At 39.5% G+C, this 13,331-nt stretch overlaps 1 protein-coding gene across 1 annotated transcript; it reads right to left on the reverse strand.

The window, feature by feature from the left end:
* Positions 1-222: 222 nt before the first annotated feature.
* On the reverse strand, positions 223-8,343 carry ndufa4a (NDUFA4 mitochondrial complex associated a). The gene is made up of 4 exons (XM_063018826.1): positions 8,205-8,343; positions 3,909-3,997; positions 3,370-3,430; positions 223-519 (listed from the first exon to the last, which is right to left on the reverse strand). The coding sequence occupies exons 1-4, from the start codon at positions 8,244-8,246 to the stop codon at positions 463-465; spliced, it is 249 nt and encodes an 82-aa protein (XP_062874896.1). The 5' UTR covers positions 8,247-8,343; the 3' UTR covers positions 223-462.
* Positions 8,344-13,331: the final 4,988 nt, after the last annotated feature.

Here is a 13,331-nt window from a genome sequence, read left to right on the forward strand (position 1 = left end):
CTGTTGGAAAACAGCTGCTATTGCACCACATTTGGCACTCTGAAAGGTTATGCTCGTAGAAGCTATGCAGAATGACAATGCAGGTGGTAATTACGAGCGATGGATTTTCAGACTCCTGCTTTCAGGGACTACACAGAGATAACAGTGGTTGCAAAGGCATAAGGAAGAATTTCATGATGCAAAACTAAAACACTCATAAAAACATAGCCGACACCATTGCAGTAATGTTCTCTGTACAAGGGAGATAAGCCTCCTTTATTGTGCTGCTGTAGAGAAATTACCAAGCATCCCAAGTAAATGAAAACGGGACACAGTAATCAAGTAAAGACAAAACTGTGCCAAGAAGCCTCTTTTAAAAGTTTGGATAAAGGACACTGGGGTGATTGTGCAGACCAAGTCTTTTGGTTTAATCTCAAGCCTTTGGTCCAACCATGCGCAGGAGGCTTCACCAGATCTTTTGCTTTAGAAGTCGGGACCTTCCTTCTTCAGTTTAGCATAGTCCAAGTTTACAGAGTAGAACTACACACAAAAAAGACACACAATTAGGGAAATAAAACAGTATGAGATAAATAAAAAAATAACAAAATTATAATGTAATTAATGTAATTATAATACATTTTTAAATAATTTTAAAATGAATGCAGTGTACACAATAACTATACATTTTATTTTATTCAAGAACGTCATTAATTCTAGTTAACTAGTTTCTGACTCCATACATTTCATCTCATTATTGGGCAACCTAAGTGAATCCTCAGTTACAGTGAGTTTAAAAAATGTGGATAAAACCATGGCTTTAAAGATTTGGTTAGCAAGCGTTATGTATTTTTGCAAGCTAAAGCAGAGTGGTAACAAATACTGTCCATGCAAAAGATTCAAGGCTATTTCACATCTAGGGATCTGAAAAATTCCATACTGCTTTCTTTCACAAACGCAACAAGCTTTCATATAGGACACTTTCAGTAATTAATGGAACAGTATGTAATATTTAACCCAAAAGTAAGTGCTGCCCCTTTGTGTTGGAGAAAAAAATAAAATACAATGAAAATAAAAAACATGGCAGGGTGAAAATTAATCCCTACAATGCATCAAAATTACGACATTTACTCTAAAAACGGTATAAAAAAAAAAAACACCAACCATTCACTTGAACAGGATTTGACTTGCTAAAAGTTTAACAAAGGTCTTGTTTAAGTGTCTAACTCTACTCTGTATCACATTTACATTAAAGCAAGAGCTTGATGAGATTTGTGACTACTAACAGAGCTTGCATAAAGTGAGCTAATGCAAGGCTTAATGAATTAAACTCATTAAAACTGGGGATTGGGTTCTGATACGGTTATTCGCTCTTGCCAGAAATCCTAATTTGATCCCCTTAGGCAACAGTGAGGTTTGTACAACATTTGGGTGCTGTTGAGTAAATCAGAATACTCTGCACAATCTTGCCTAATCTTTTAGTTTTTAGGAACTAAATGAAATTCTAAGCTCAGCAGCAAAATCTTGCAATGTAAGCAGATCTTTAATGAAAACAATTAAAATGCTTATTTGCTATAACATCGCAGATGGTGTAATGTACAAGGAGTTAATGAAATAGACACTACCAAATAAAAAGGATCTTGTGACCATGTCAATTGTAATTATAGAGGCTCAAGTCCCTATGTATGTCTCAAGTCTGAATAAGTTTACTTTTAGTTAATGTTATGTACAAATTTAAAAAATATATAAATCTGACAGCACTTCAACAGCTGCTTAATGTTCTTATTTACACTTTATTTAAATCCATTGTTCTGTGCATGCATCTGGTAAAATAGAAGGGCCAACAATTTTTTACTGCACCAAATCTGGAAGCATACAATTTATTTTACATAAAACTTTGCAAAATGCCTGTACTAAAAAAGTGCCATGTCTGTCCAAACAACAATTTAACTGTTACATCTTGTTTTAATTATTGTTAAATAAAGAAGTGCTTATGTTGTCAAAAATTGACAAATACATACATTTTACTACTTAAACAGTTATTAAAGATTTTGTCTTTTTTATTAATAAATATGATCCTTTAAATTATGGCCCAATATCTTAAACTACACTGATCAAAAATTTAAAGAACACGTAAGCATCACAGTATAACATCAAGTCAGTTCAACTTCAGGAAAATTAATCTGTCCAGTTATAAAGCATAAGCGATTGCAAATAAAATTTTGGTGCAAATGAAATTAACAACAGGTACACTAGAGAGGCAGAGGCAAAGTAAGACTCCAAAAAGAGAATAGTTTTGCAGGTGGTGGCCACATACAATCAGTCTTTTTGTATCATGGCTGACTGATTCTTCTATAGTTTTGCATTTTGCTGGTGTCTTTGTCACCACTGGTAGCACGAGGTGGCACATGCAGCCCATTCAGGTTGCACAGGTAGTCCAGCTGCTCCAAGATGGCACATCCATACAGTTTGTCACGAAAATGTTTGCTGTATCTCCCAGCATAGTCTAAAGAGCATGAAGATACCAGGACTTGGGCTGTTAAACAAGGAATGCTTGCAGACGGGCATGACCCCGCAAGAGGACCAGTATCAGTTCCTTCGTGCAAGGAGAAACAGGAGGAGCACTGTCAGAGCCCTACAAAATGACCTCTAGCAGGCTACTGGTGTGTATGTTACCGATCAACATGTCAGAAACAGACTCCATAAAAGTGAAATGAGAGTCCAACATCCTCTGGGGGGACCACTCACAGCCCAGCACTGTGCAGCCTAATTAAAATTTGCCAGAAAACACCCAACTAGCAGGTTCGCCACTGGTGCCCTGTTCTCTTCACAGATGTGTGCAGTTTCACACTGACTATGAGACAGGCGTGAAGAGTCTGGAGACACTTTGGTAAATGGTATGCAGCCTGCAACATCAAACAGCATGACCGGTCAGTGATGAGGAGGCATATCCTTGGTGGGTCATACAAACCTCTATGTGATAGTCAATGGTATTCAGATTGCTGGGATGTAATCCTCAGAACCACTCATGGACTTTACACTTATGAACTGGGCTAAGAGTTCCTCAATAATTTGCCTCGGGATAAATAAAATATCTATCTATACATTTATCTGGTGCAAGACAGTGCCAGGCCTCATGTGGGCAGAGTGTGTAGGCAGTTCCTGGATGGCAAAGGAATCAATGCAGATTTTAACTTTGAGTCATTTGTTCATTTATATCTGTGAATTAAGTGTTCCCTTATTTTTTGTACCATGTATTTAGGACTTGAATTTCTTAAATCAAACATATTCTTACGTTGTTGCAATACTTTAGATTTTGATGATATAATGAAATCAACACTGCTTTAGTTTTTTATGTAATATAAGGAGCACTGAAACACTCAATCACCCTACCTTGTACTGGCCATTGGGCCCCAGTTTGTTCCAGGGCTCTGGGTTGTTTGTTTTATCCCAGCTGTAAATGAACAAATGAATAAATAAACAGATGAAAAATGATAAATGTATGGTTCAAATAAACAAGCTAAATGGAGAAGCAATGCCTTGAACTACAAGAAAAATAAACACAATCTAACACAGCCATCTAAACTCATTATAGGAGGCAGATCAAATTGCTCATTGCCATGAGAGACTTATGAACATCTCAATTGCTTAACTGAAACTAAAGGTTTAAAAGTTCATCTCTATTTTAAACCTTTAGGATTAAAAGTAAAATTAAATTATAAAAGTACACAAAATTAAATTTGCAAGCAAATGCTATAAATGCACTGATTATATAAAACTAGCAAGGCTTTGCTTCTGGTTTAAAAAAAAAAGTACTTAATCATTAGCAGTCATTATTTAATGCATTTGTAAATAATCGTCTGGTACAGAGATCTCACAGAAGGCAAGAATATTTCTTTCTGGTGGGTAATTACAGTGCTGTGATATCTTACCAGACATCGGGGTTACGGAGGGCCAGTCTAGCCAGGTAGGTAAGGGACATTGTACATCCACCTCCGATAAACACAAACAGGGGAATCAGCTAAAAGGGAAAAACAGATCAGCAAAGTTCAAATTTTTAGTCTCACAATTTTGTCACAACAAACCTTGCACAAAATAAAGTGCAGAATTAGGAAAAGGTGGGACAGCATGAAAAATGCAACAAAAAAAATGTGTTTATAATTATTATTTATTTCAGTGCAGACAGTATGAACCCAAGAGAGTTTATGCATTTATTTTATGAACTTGTTGGAAAAATAAATGGACGTCCCTGGAAACAATGTTGTCTTGAAGGCTGTATATGTTGCTCTAAAATTTACTTTTCTACTTTAATGCTGCCATCACAGAAGTCCAAATAACCCTTGCCAGACTGTCTGGATGGTTTTCTAAACAACAGTCTTCCAAAAATTTTTTAGATGTTACGTTTTCCAAACAATAAAAACAAAAAGCCCAGTGCAAAATGTGTAGCATAAATAACTCGCTGGGTTAAAGAGATCATACCACTGGCATGCTCCTTGAGTTTTAGAGAACCAGAGCCGTCAAATCTTGAGGCAAGTAACCCAACGTAACTTCAAGTTATATCTAACTGCATGTTACCAAAACTTGAATGTACTACTTTAGTCTAATACACTCTACACAACAAGTAAAATTTCCTCAATTTCCTTCGGGATTAATAAAGTATCTATCTATCTATCTATCTATCTATCTATCTATCTATCTATCTATCTATCTATCTATCTTATCTATCTTATCTATCTATCTATCTATCTATCTATCTATCTAAAGAGAAATCCAGAGAGAATCCAATGCATTTTCTAATACCATCTCACTTCTACCACAACCTGACAACACCGGTGACTGGGTGACGCATTACGCATTATGTTCTTACTACCGTGTTTCCCCGAAAATAAGACATCCCCTGAAAATAAGACCTAGTAGAGGTTTTGCTGAATTGCTAAATATAAGGCCTCCCCCGAAAGTAAGACCTAGCAAAGTTTTTGTTTAGACCGTACGCTGTCCCTGCTGTGCTGTACGAGTGTGCTGTGGTGAGCTCCCCTGGTGGCCGGAAGCCGCCATACAGTGATGATGTTCCAGAAGATGATGACATGACTGTCATTGAATAAATCTTGCTTTGTGTTCATAAATATCGGGATCGGTAAATGTACCATAGATTGTTGTACATGGAAATAATGGTAGTAGAGATGGACCGATCTGGGTTTTTGGCACCGATTCCGATCTCCTTTCAGAGACATCGGCCGATGGCCGATAGCCGATTCCGATCGGGGGGCGGGGGGATTAGCAGTAAATAAACTTAAAAAGAGCCTCACAGTAAAGATAAACCGGAGCAGCGCGCGCACCTGTGTGTGTTTGTGCCTTTAGAAGATACGCTTTGTTCAGTATCGCTATAAGTGATTCATTGATTCATGAGTTGATTCGTTTTTATGTGAAGCGTAAGTTTCTCTTCTCAGTTATCTCTCCGTGTTTACTGTTATTAATTAAATGTCGTGGTTTTAAATAAACACCAGCTACTACAGAACATTTTGTGTGACTCTCTTACATTAAAAAGCTTAATTAAAAAGCTTAATTAAACTGCTATTACCACAGATCTGTAACCGAGTCAGACTCGTTCCGTCTAAGGAGCTAAAAGTTTTCTAAAAGTTCAGCAGATGATCCTGAACTAACGAATTTGGTAATGAATAAACTTTTGCCTCGGATTGGCTCTGTAACGTTTTCTGTTCTCATCTACAGGGGTTGGACAAAATAACTGAAACACGTGTCATTTTAGTGTGGGAGGTTTCATGGCTAAATTGGACCAGTCTGGTGGCCAATCTTCATTAATTGCACATTGCACCAGTAAGAGCAGAGTGTGAAGGTTCAATTAGCAGGGTAAGAGCACAGTTTTGCTCAAAATATTGCAATGCACACAACATTATGGGTGACATACCAGAGTTCAAAAGAGGACAAATTGTTGGTGCACGTCTTGCTGGCGCATCTGTGACCAAGACAGCAAGTCTTTGTGATGTATCAAGAGCCACGGTATCCAGGGTAATGTCAGCATACCACCAAGAAGGACAAACCACATCCAACAGGATTAACTGTGGACGCAAGAGGAAGCTGTCTGAAAGGGATGTTCGGGTGCTAACCCGGATTGTATCCAAAAAACATAAAACCACGGCTGCCCAAATCACGGCAGAATTAAATGTGCACCTCAACTCTCCTGTTTCCACCAGAACTGTCCGTCGGGAGCTCCACAGGGTCAATATACACGGCCGGGCTGCTATAGCCAAACCTTTGGTCACTCGTGCCAATGCCAAACGTCGGTTTCAATGGTGGAAGGAGCGCAAATCTTGGGCTGTGGACAATGTGAAACATGTATTGTTCTCTGATGAGTCCACCTTTACTGTTTTCCCCACATCCGGGAGAGTTACGGTGTGGAGAAGCCCCAAAGAAGCGTACCACCCAGACTGTTGCATGCCCAGAGTGAAGCATGGGGGTGGATCAGTGATGGTTTGGGCTGCCATATCATGGCATTCCCTTGGCCCAATACTTGTGCTAGATGGGCGCGTCACTGCCAAGGACTACCGAACCATTCTGGAGGACCATGTGCAGCCAATGGCGGTGCCGTGTATCAGGATGACAATGCACCAATACACACAGCAAGACTGGTGAAAGATTGGTTTGATGAACATGAAAGTGAAGTTGAACATCTCCCATGGCCTGCACAGTCACCAGATCTAAATATTATTGAGCCACTTTGGGGTGTTTTGGAGAAGCGAGTCAGGAAACGTTTTCCTCCACCAGCATCACGTAGTGACCTGGCCACTATCCTGCAAGAAGAATGGCTTAAAATCCCTCTGACCACTGTGCAGGACTTGTATATGTCATTTCCAAGACGAATTGACGCTGTATTGGCCGCAAAAGGAGGCCCTACACCATACTAATAAATTATTGTGGTCTAAAACCAGGTGTTTCAGTTATTTTGTCTAACCCCTGTACATCACAAGTAAGAACTGCTTACGATTTACCAAAGTGAACCAGGAGTTTATATAACGTGCTGATAGAATCGACTCAGATGTGACCGGGTTGAATTATCTTTTTAAAGTAAATATTACAATCAGCAAAATTACATCGTAAGAGCTTTCACGATGGTTTCTGTACGATTGTTGATGAATGGTGATGTGATGGTTGGTGCTTCGTAGCTCAAAGTCTGGATCAATCCACTGAGCTGTTAACTTAACGTGATCTTTATATATCACACGATCGGATCGGCTACTTTTAGGAAATATCGCCGATAGCATATTTTGATTAAAAATCGGCCGATACCGATTCGTAGCCGATCGATCGATGGAGTGTCCAAATATGAACATGAACAAATACAACTTAAAATAACAAAATATATATCTCAACTAACGTGTTAAATAAGCACTTAAAAGTACAGTTGTGTTTTAGTAATGTATATTTAGGCTAATGAATCCACATGTCATAAGTAATGCAAAAATCAAGGCAACTCCGGGGATGGTGGAAATATTTACACACTTTCTACCAATTGTTTCCTATCATTTACCTAAAACGTAATTTGTAGATTTACTTTTATGAACCACACAAGACTGCACCATTAATTGTGATATGTTTTAACATATATATAGAAAGTGTGTCATGGTTGAAACGTTTTGACCTCGTTTAACTCGTCCTTGAGCTGCTGTCGCACTTTCATTCGCATGTTAGCATTTAGCTGTTTCGCTACAAGACTTAACACTTCATCACACAAAGTCAATATTTTGTATTCGTATATTTTCTAAAACAACTAATAAAAATGTTTTACACAAAAACTTCAAACTGCAATATATTCTTAAGTAGCAATAACATCCGCGCTTTGTGTACTTAATTTCCGTTGTCTCAATTCGCATACTAACTTATTAGGTAGTATGCCAACAAATTCGCTACTTTTATGAGTGGCGAGAATCTTACATACTGTTTAGTATGGTAGCATAGTTCGGGACCATAAAATAAAACTTGGCAACATCGCAACTACCAATTAAATCGTTTTAGAAAATATTATTATATACAGTATTATAGTATTTTAATGCAAGCAAAAAGCAAACAACTTTTTAAGGAACCTTATAAGGAAAAAGTTGTAGTTATACAGACTGATTGCTAGCTAAACTTCTTAGCATTAAAGCTAACGAACTAACATAATTAGAACTCAGTAAGCTATTATTTAAATAATACCCAATTATTCTATCACTTACAGCAGGGTGGCTTCTCAGCTGTTTACTAACGGTGCCCAGCATTTTTCCCAAATAAAGGGTTAAATCTCCCAAATAAAACGAGGTAAACGGATTAGTTGCGGCCTTTCGGACAGTCAGATCAGGGTAACATAAAGGACTCAGCGTCTCTTGAAGTACACACAGAGCTGTTCTATGATGTGCCTGACATAATAAATGCACGACATACATGGTGTAGATGTTTATGTACGGACTACTGGCGAATATTGGTGTTGATTAACAAAAACAGTGTAAAATTTGTTTTTTAGATTAAAGTCAATTTTGCAGTATTTGATTAGTGACCGGTGATCAGACGATTTTCATTAGGCGCTATCATTGACAGACATTTTTATGGGCTGAGAAGAAGGCAGCAGATGTTTTAATATGCATTCTTCAGAAGTTAGTGCAGACTGTGTAGGTGAAAGTATTATGCAACTGGCTGTTAACTGTTTTGTTTTGCTATTATGTGGAGCTACACTGCAGTGTGTCTTTTTTTCTTTCCTTTTGGCTACTGTCTCTTCTGCTTTAATTTTAGCCATATATACAGTTTATACAATACTGTGCACAGCTCTTAGGCCCACCATTAAATTTGTTGTTTTAGCAATGGCATAATGACTATATATAATTACAACCCCAAATCAGAAAAAGTTGGAACAGTATGGAAAATACAAATAAATAAAAATGCAGTGTTCCTTACATTTACTTTAACTTTTGTTGAATTGCAGACAGTTTGAACCCAAGGTATTTCATGTTTTATCTGCTCAACTTCATTTCACTTGTTAATATACCTCCATTCCTGCAATTCAGGCCTGCAACACATTCAACACTGAAATGCAGGAATGGATGTTTATTAATAAATGAAATGAAGTTGACCAGACAAAATTAAATAATAATTTATAATAATTAAATAAAAGTCAAAGTAAATGTAAGAAACCGTGTTTATTATTTGCATTTTTTATGCTGTCCCAACTTTTTCTGATCTGGGGTTGTATTTTTATTTTTTTGGGGTTGTCTCTTTATTAGCATACAACCAGAAATGACAAGAAATTTGTATGCAGTACTGAAAAACAGGAAAGGCTAAATCTACTGTATATTGCATGTCTGCTTCCTTAAAAAGTAGAGGTATTAGTGTGCCTTTTTAGCTAGTCTGGAGTTCATGTGAATAAGTAAAGGTGATGTGCAAAGGTTTTGAGACACTTTCACTAATTTAATATATTGTATTTACTAATAATTTTTTAAAGGTATAATTGTAATATACTTAGTCTTGACCAGCATGGTAAAGCTGTTGGTAGACAGAACCAGGTTCCTGGGGATATGGGTTCACTCCCTGTTGCAGGGTATGAATCTTCAGTATGTGTTTTGCTTATACTCAACAGCCACAAGCTGTTCTTTTTTTGAGTTGTTGCTTAAAAATTAAAGCATATAGAGAGATAAATGCAGGTGAGGACTTAAAAATGGTAATCTTTTCCACCTGCAATTTCTACATATTTAATTTAAGAGGCACATTTACACGTGTAATTTAATATCCATTTTGTATATTACTAACAAGACAGCAGTATTATACTTCTAACCTGTATTTAATTAAAAGGAATACAAAGACCTCAAAAGTATGTACTGTTTTCTTTTGTGGGAACTGATTATACCAACTGTATCTTTAAAATTGTAATCTTTTCCACATTTTTGATTGTAATAACATTTGCTATAAGTTGAAGTAAAACAGCTGCTCAACAGTTTCAGTCATATATTTTTCACATATAGCTTCACTGGAAAACAATGAAATCAATTTTAAAAACTATTCAGGGAGAGATTCAACTATAAGATATTAAAATAGAGCTCAGAATATGGAGAATGTGCTATGTAGAGTTATTAAACTGCAGCCCGGGCTTGTTTATTGCTGCAACTGGCTGGTTCTGAAGGAGTTGTATTAAATGGAAGGGTTATTCTTTTTTATTCCATCTTTCCTTTTTTCTGAGTTGTTGCAGACAGCCGAAGCATCCTCTCATATTGTGGCAACCATTTCTCAGCTCTGGTTTATTCCTGTTCTAACCACTGTTCTAACTTTCTCCGTTGCAGGCTGTGGATGTTTTTGTGTCTTTCATTTGTTACTTTGATTCTCTTAATTTAGCCCCCTTTTTTGTTAGTATTTTCACTTCTGCAGTTGTATGGATTCAACTCGTGGATTCAACCTGTTACAGTAGTAATGTATGGGCCAGTAAGTACTTATACTGGTACAAAGAAAACAGTTTAACGCATGTTTTTTTTATAGTTTTTGGTTGATTACTTGCATGTAGTCAGACTAGGAAATATCTTTAGCCTGTTAAAGGCTCATTTCACCAAGACCCTTCTATTGAAAGAAGGTTATGCTAAGAAAGTGTTTTTATTCCTAGATATCACTTATCAAGTTTTGTACTTCATTTACAGGAAATATGTCTGCATAGGATTGGTTTACCCTTTTAGATTTACATTTACATTTTCAGCATTTAGCAGATGCTCTAATCCAGAGCGACTTACAGAAGTGCTTCCACAGTAAACATTTCCCTACTTCAGTTTAAGTAGACAACACTCCAGTGATACAAATCTGCTGAAACCTTGAAACCCTAGAACAAAGGAATAGGTAGAATAGGTTTTTTAACATGCTGTAGAAGATAAGTGCATGTTGGTTTTCAGCTTAAGTGCTTAGTAAAGAGGTGGGATTTTAATAGTCTTTTAAAGATGATGAGGTACCTCAGATATTCAAACAGACAGGGGAAGTTCATTCCCCTGAAAAGCCTTGATGCACGTCTTCCTCGAATTCTGGGTGTAGAATTAAGACGAGCAAGGCTTGTGGCCTGGAGGCTGTATGGTACAGAGTGGAGTTTGATGAGTTCTCCGAGGTAGCTTGGCACTGGTCTATTTTTTGGCTTTGTAGGCATCAGTGTTTTAAACTAAATGTGGGAAGCTACAAGAAGCCAGTGAAGAGAATGCAGTGGTGGGGTGATGTGGCAGTGTTTAGATTGGTTAAAAACCAGGCAGTCAGCTACATTTTGAATGAGTTGCAGTGGTTTTAGAGTGGATATGGGAGCGGATATGGGAGCACCTGCCAGGAGGGAGTTGCAGTAGTTCAGCCTTGAGATGACAAGTGATTGGACAAGAATCTTGTCATCTCAAGTTATTCACCTTCAGCTGTCGGGGGCAGGGGGGGGGGGGGGGGGGCAGGGGCAAGTAGCTGAAGAGTAGTTGCAAGGTTGCATGCCCTTCAAGCGAAACAAATGTCTTCACATCGTCCACTGACCACAGCGCTAGTGCTTCTCCAGCTCAACATTGAAGGTCTTACCACTAACAAGATTGACGTCCTTGAGCAAATAGCCATCCAAAGTAATGTGACAGTAATCACCCTACAGGAGACCCATATGGAAAACAAGAACATCCTGAGGGTTCCTGGGTACACCTTGGCCGGTCACATCACCAATAAACATCACGGCATTGCCACATTTGTCCGCAAAGATATGGCCTGGTCAGCTGCTGGACAATCTCTTGAGGGTGCCGAGATAGAATGGTTAACAACGAAAGTGCATGACATCACCATCGTCAACATCTACAAACCACCATCCAGCAGAATGGTCCCATCGTCTCTGCCAGATGTCCCAGCCCCTGCTGTGTATGCTGGTGACTTTAATAGTCACCACACAGACTGGGAATACAGCAGCTCTAACAGCGATGGTGACATTCTGGTAAATTGGGCATCGACTGTAGATGCAACACTCCTATATGACCCAAAGGAGCCATGTACATTCTACTCTGCCCGATGGAACAGTACCACCAATCCAGACCTGGCATTTGCAAAATGAGATGCACCCTGGACATGTTACCCCGGTCACACCATCGACCATTGCTTATTGCTATTCCATCTCTGGTCCAGCCTGTGCAAGGGAAGGATGTCAAGAGGTGGAACTTTCGGAAAGCGAACTGGGCAGGCTTCACCAAACAAGTCAGCAAGGCAGTTGCCGGTCTACTACCCCCGTGCCCTAACAACCTAAACAATGCCTACGACTCATACTGCAAGATGCTGCTGGCCGCCGCCAAAAATAACATCCCCCGTGGTGTGCGTAAGGCCTATGTTCCCTGCTGGGACAAAGAATGTGAAAACCTACTGCATGCCCATACAGAATCGCAGATCAGTGAAGACAGGGACAAAGCAGCAGATGATTTATTTTGCAGGTTAACCGAGAAGCGTAGGCAACACTGGACTTAGACTGTGGAGTCAATTAACTTCACACACTCCAGCCGACTGGGGTGGCAGACCCTGAACAAGCTGACCGGTAGGTCAACAACTCCTGCACAGTGTCCCATCACTGCAAACTCCATCGCGTCACTCCTGCTTAGTAATGGCCGCTTCCCCAATGCAGACAAGGACTCCACTCGAGAGTCCATGAGCTGCTTAGGGCCCCAGGGTGTGATTCCGACCGATCTACTAACTTCATGACACAAGAACTTGAACTGGCAATTAAACGCCTGAAGACTGGCAAGGCACCAGGCATAGACGGCATCCACCCCGAATACATAAAACACCAAGGCAAGAAGGTAACTGACTGGCTCCGTTCCTTCCTCTCCGTATGCCTTCAGTACTTAAAGCTGCCTAAAATCTGGCGTCGTGCAAAGGTGATAGCCCTGCCAAAGCCGAACAAGCCAAGCGATGACCCCAAAGGATACCGGCCCATCTCACTGCTGTGTGTACCATACAAGCTCCTCAAACGTCTTATCCTGGCACGCCTCACCCATTGATTGACCCCCAGCTGCCCGAAGAACAAGCTGGCTTGCGAAGTGGCAGATCTACAACAGACCAGGTGACCCTCCTGTGCCACGACATAGAGGACAGTTTCCAGGCAGGTGAGAAAGCTGGGGCCGTCTTCCTGGACCTCACAGCTGCCTACGACACTGTCTGGCTGCGTGGGCTACATATGAAGCTTCTGGATACCATCCCAGACAAGCACATGGTGAGCTTCATTATGGAGATGCAGAGCAACCGCAGCTTCCGGCTATATACCAGCAACGGTCAAAGCAGCAGGGTGAAAAAGCTCAGGAACGGCGTCCCACAGGGTTCAGTGCTGGCACGAATGCTGTTCAACATCTACA

Source organism: Trichomycterus rosablanca, chromosome 22, assembly GCF_030014385.1.
Source record: "Trichomycterus rosablanca isolate fTriRos1 chromosome 22, fTriRos1.hap1, whole genome shotgun sequence".
Lineage (NCBI taxonomy): Eukaryota > Metazoa > Chordata > Actinopteri > Siluriformes > Trichomycteridae > Trichomycterus > Trichomycterus rosablanca.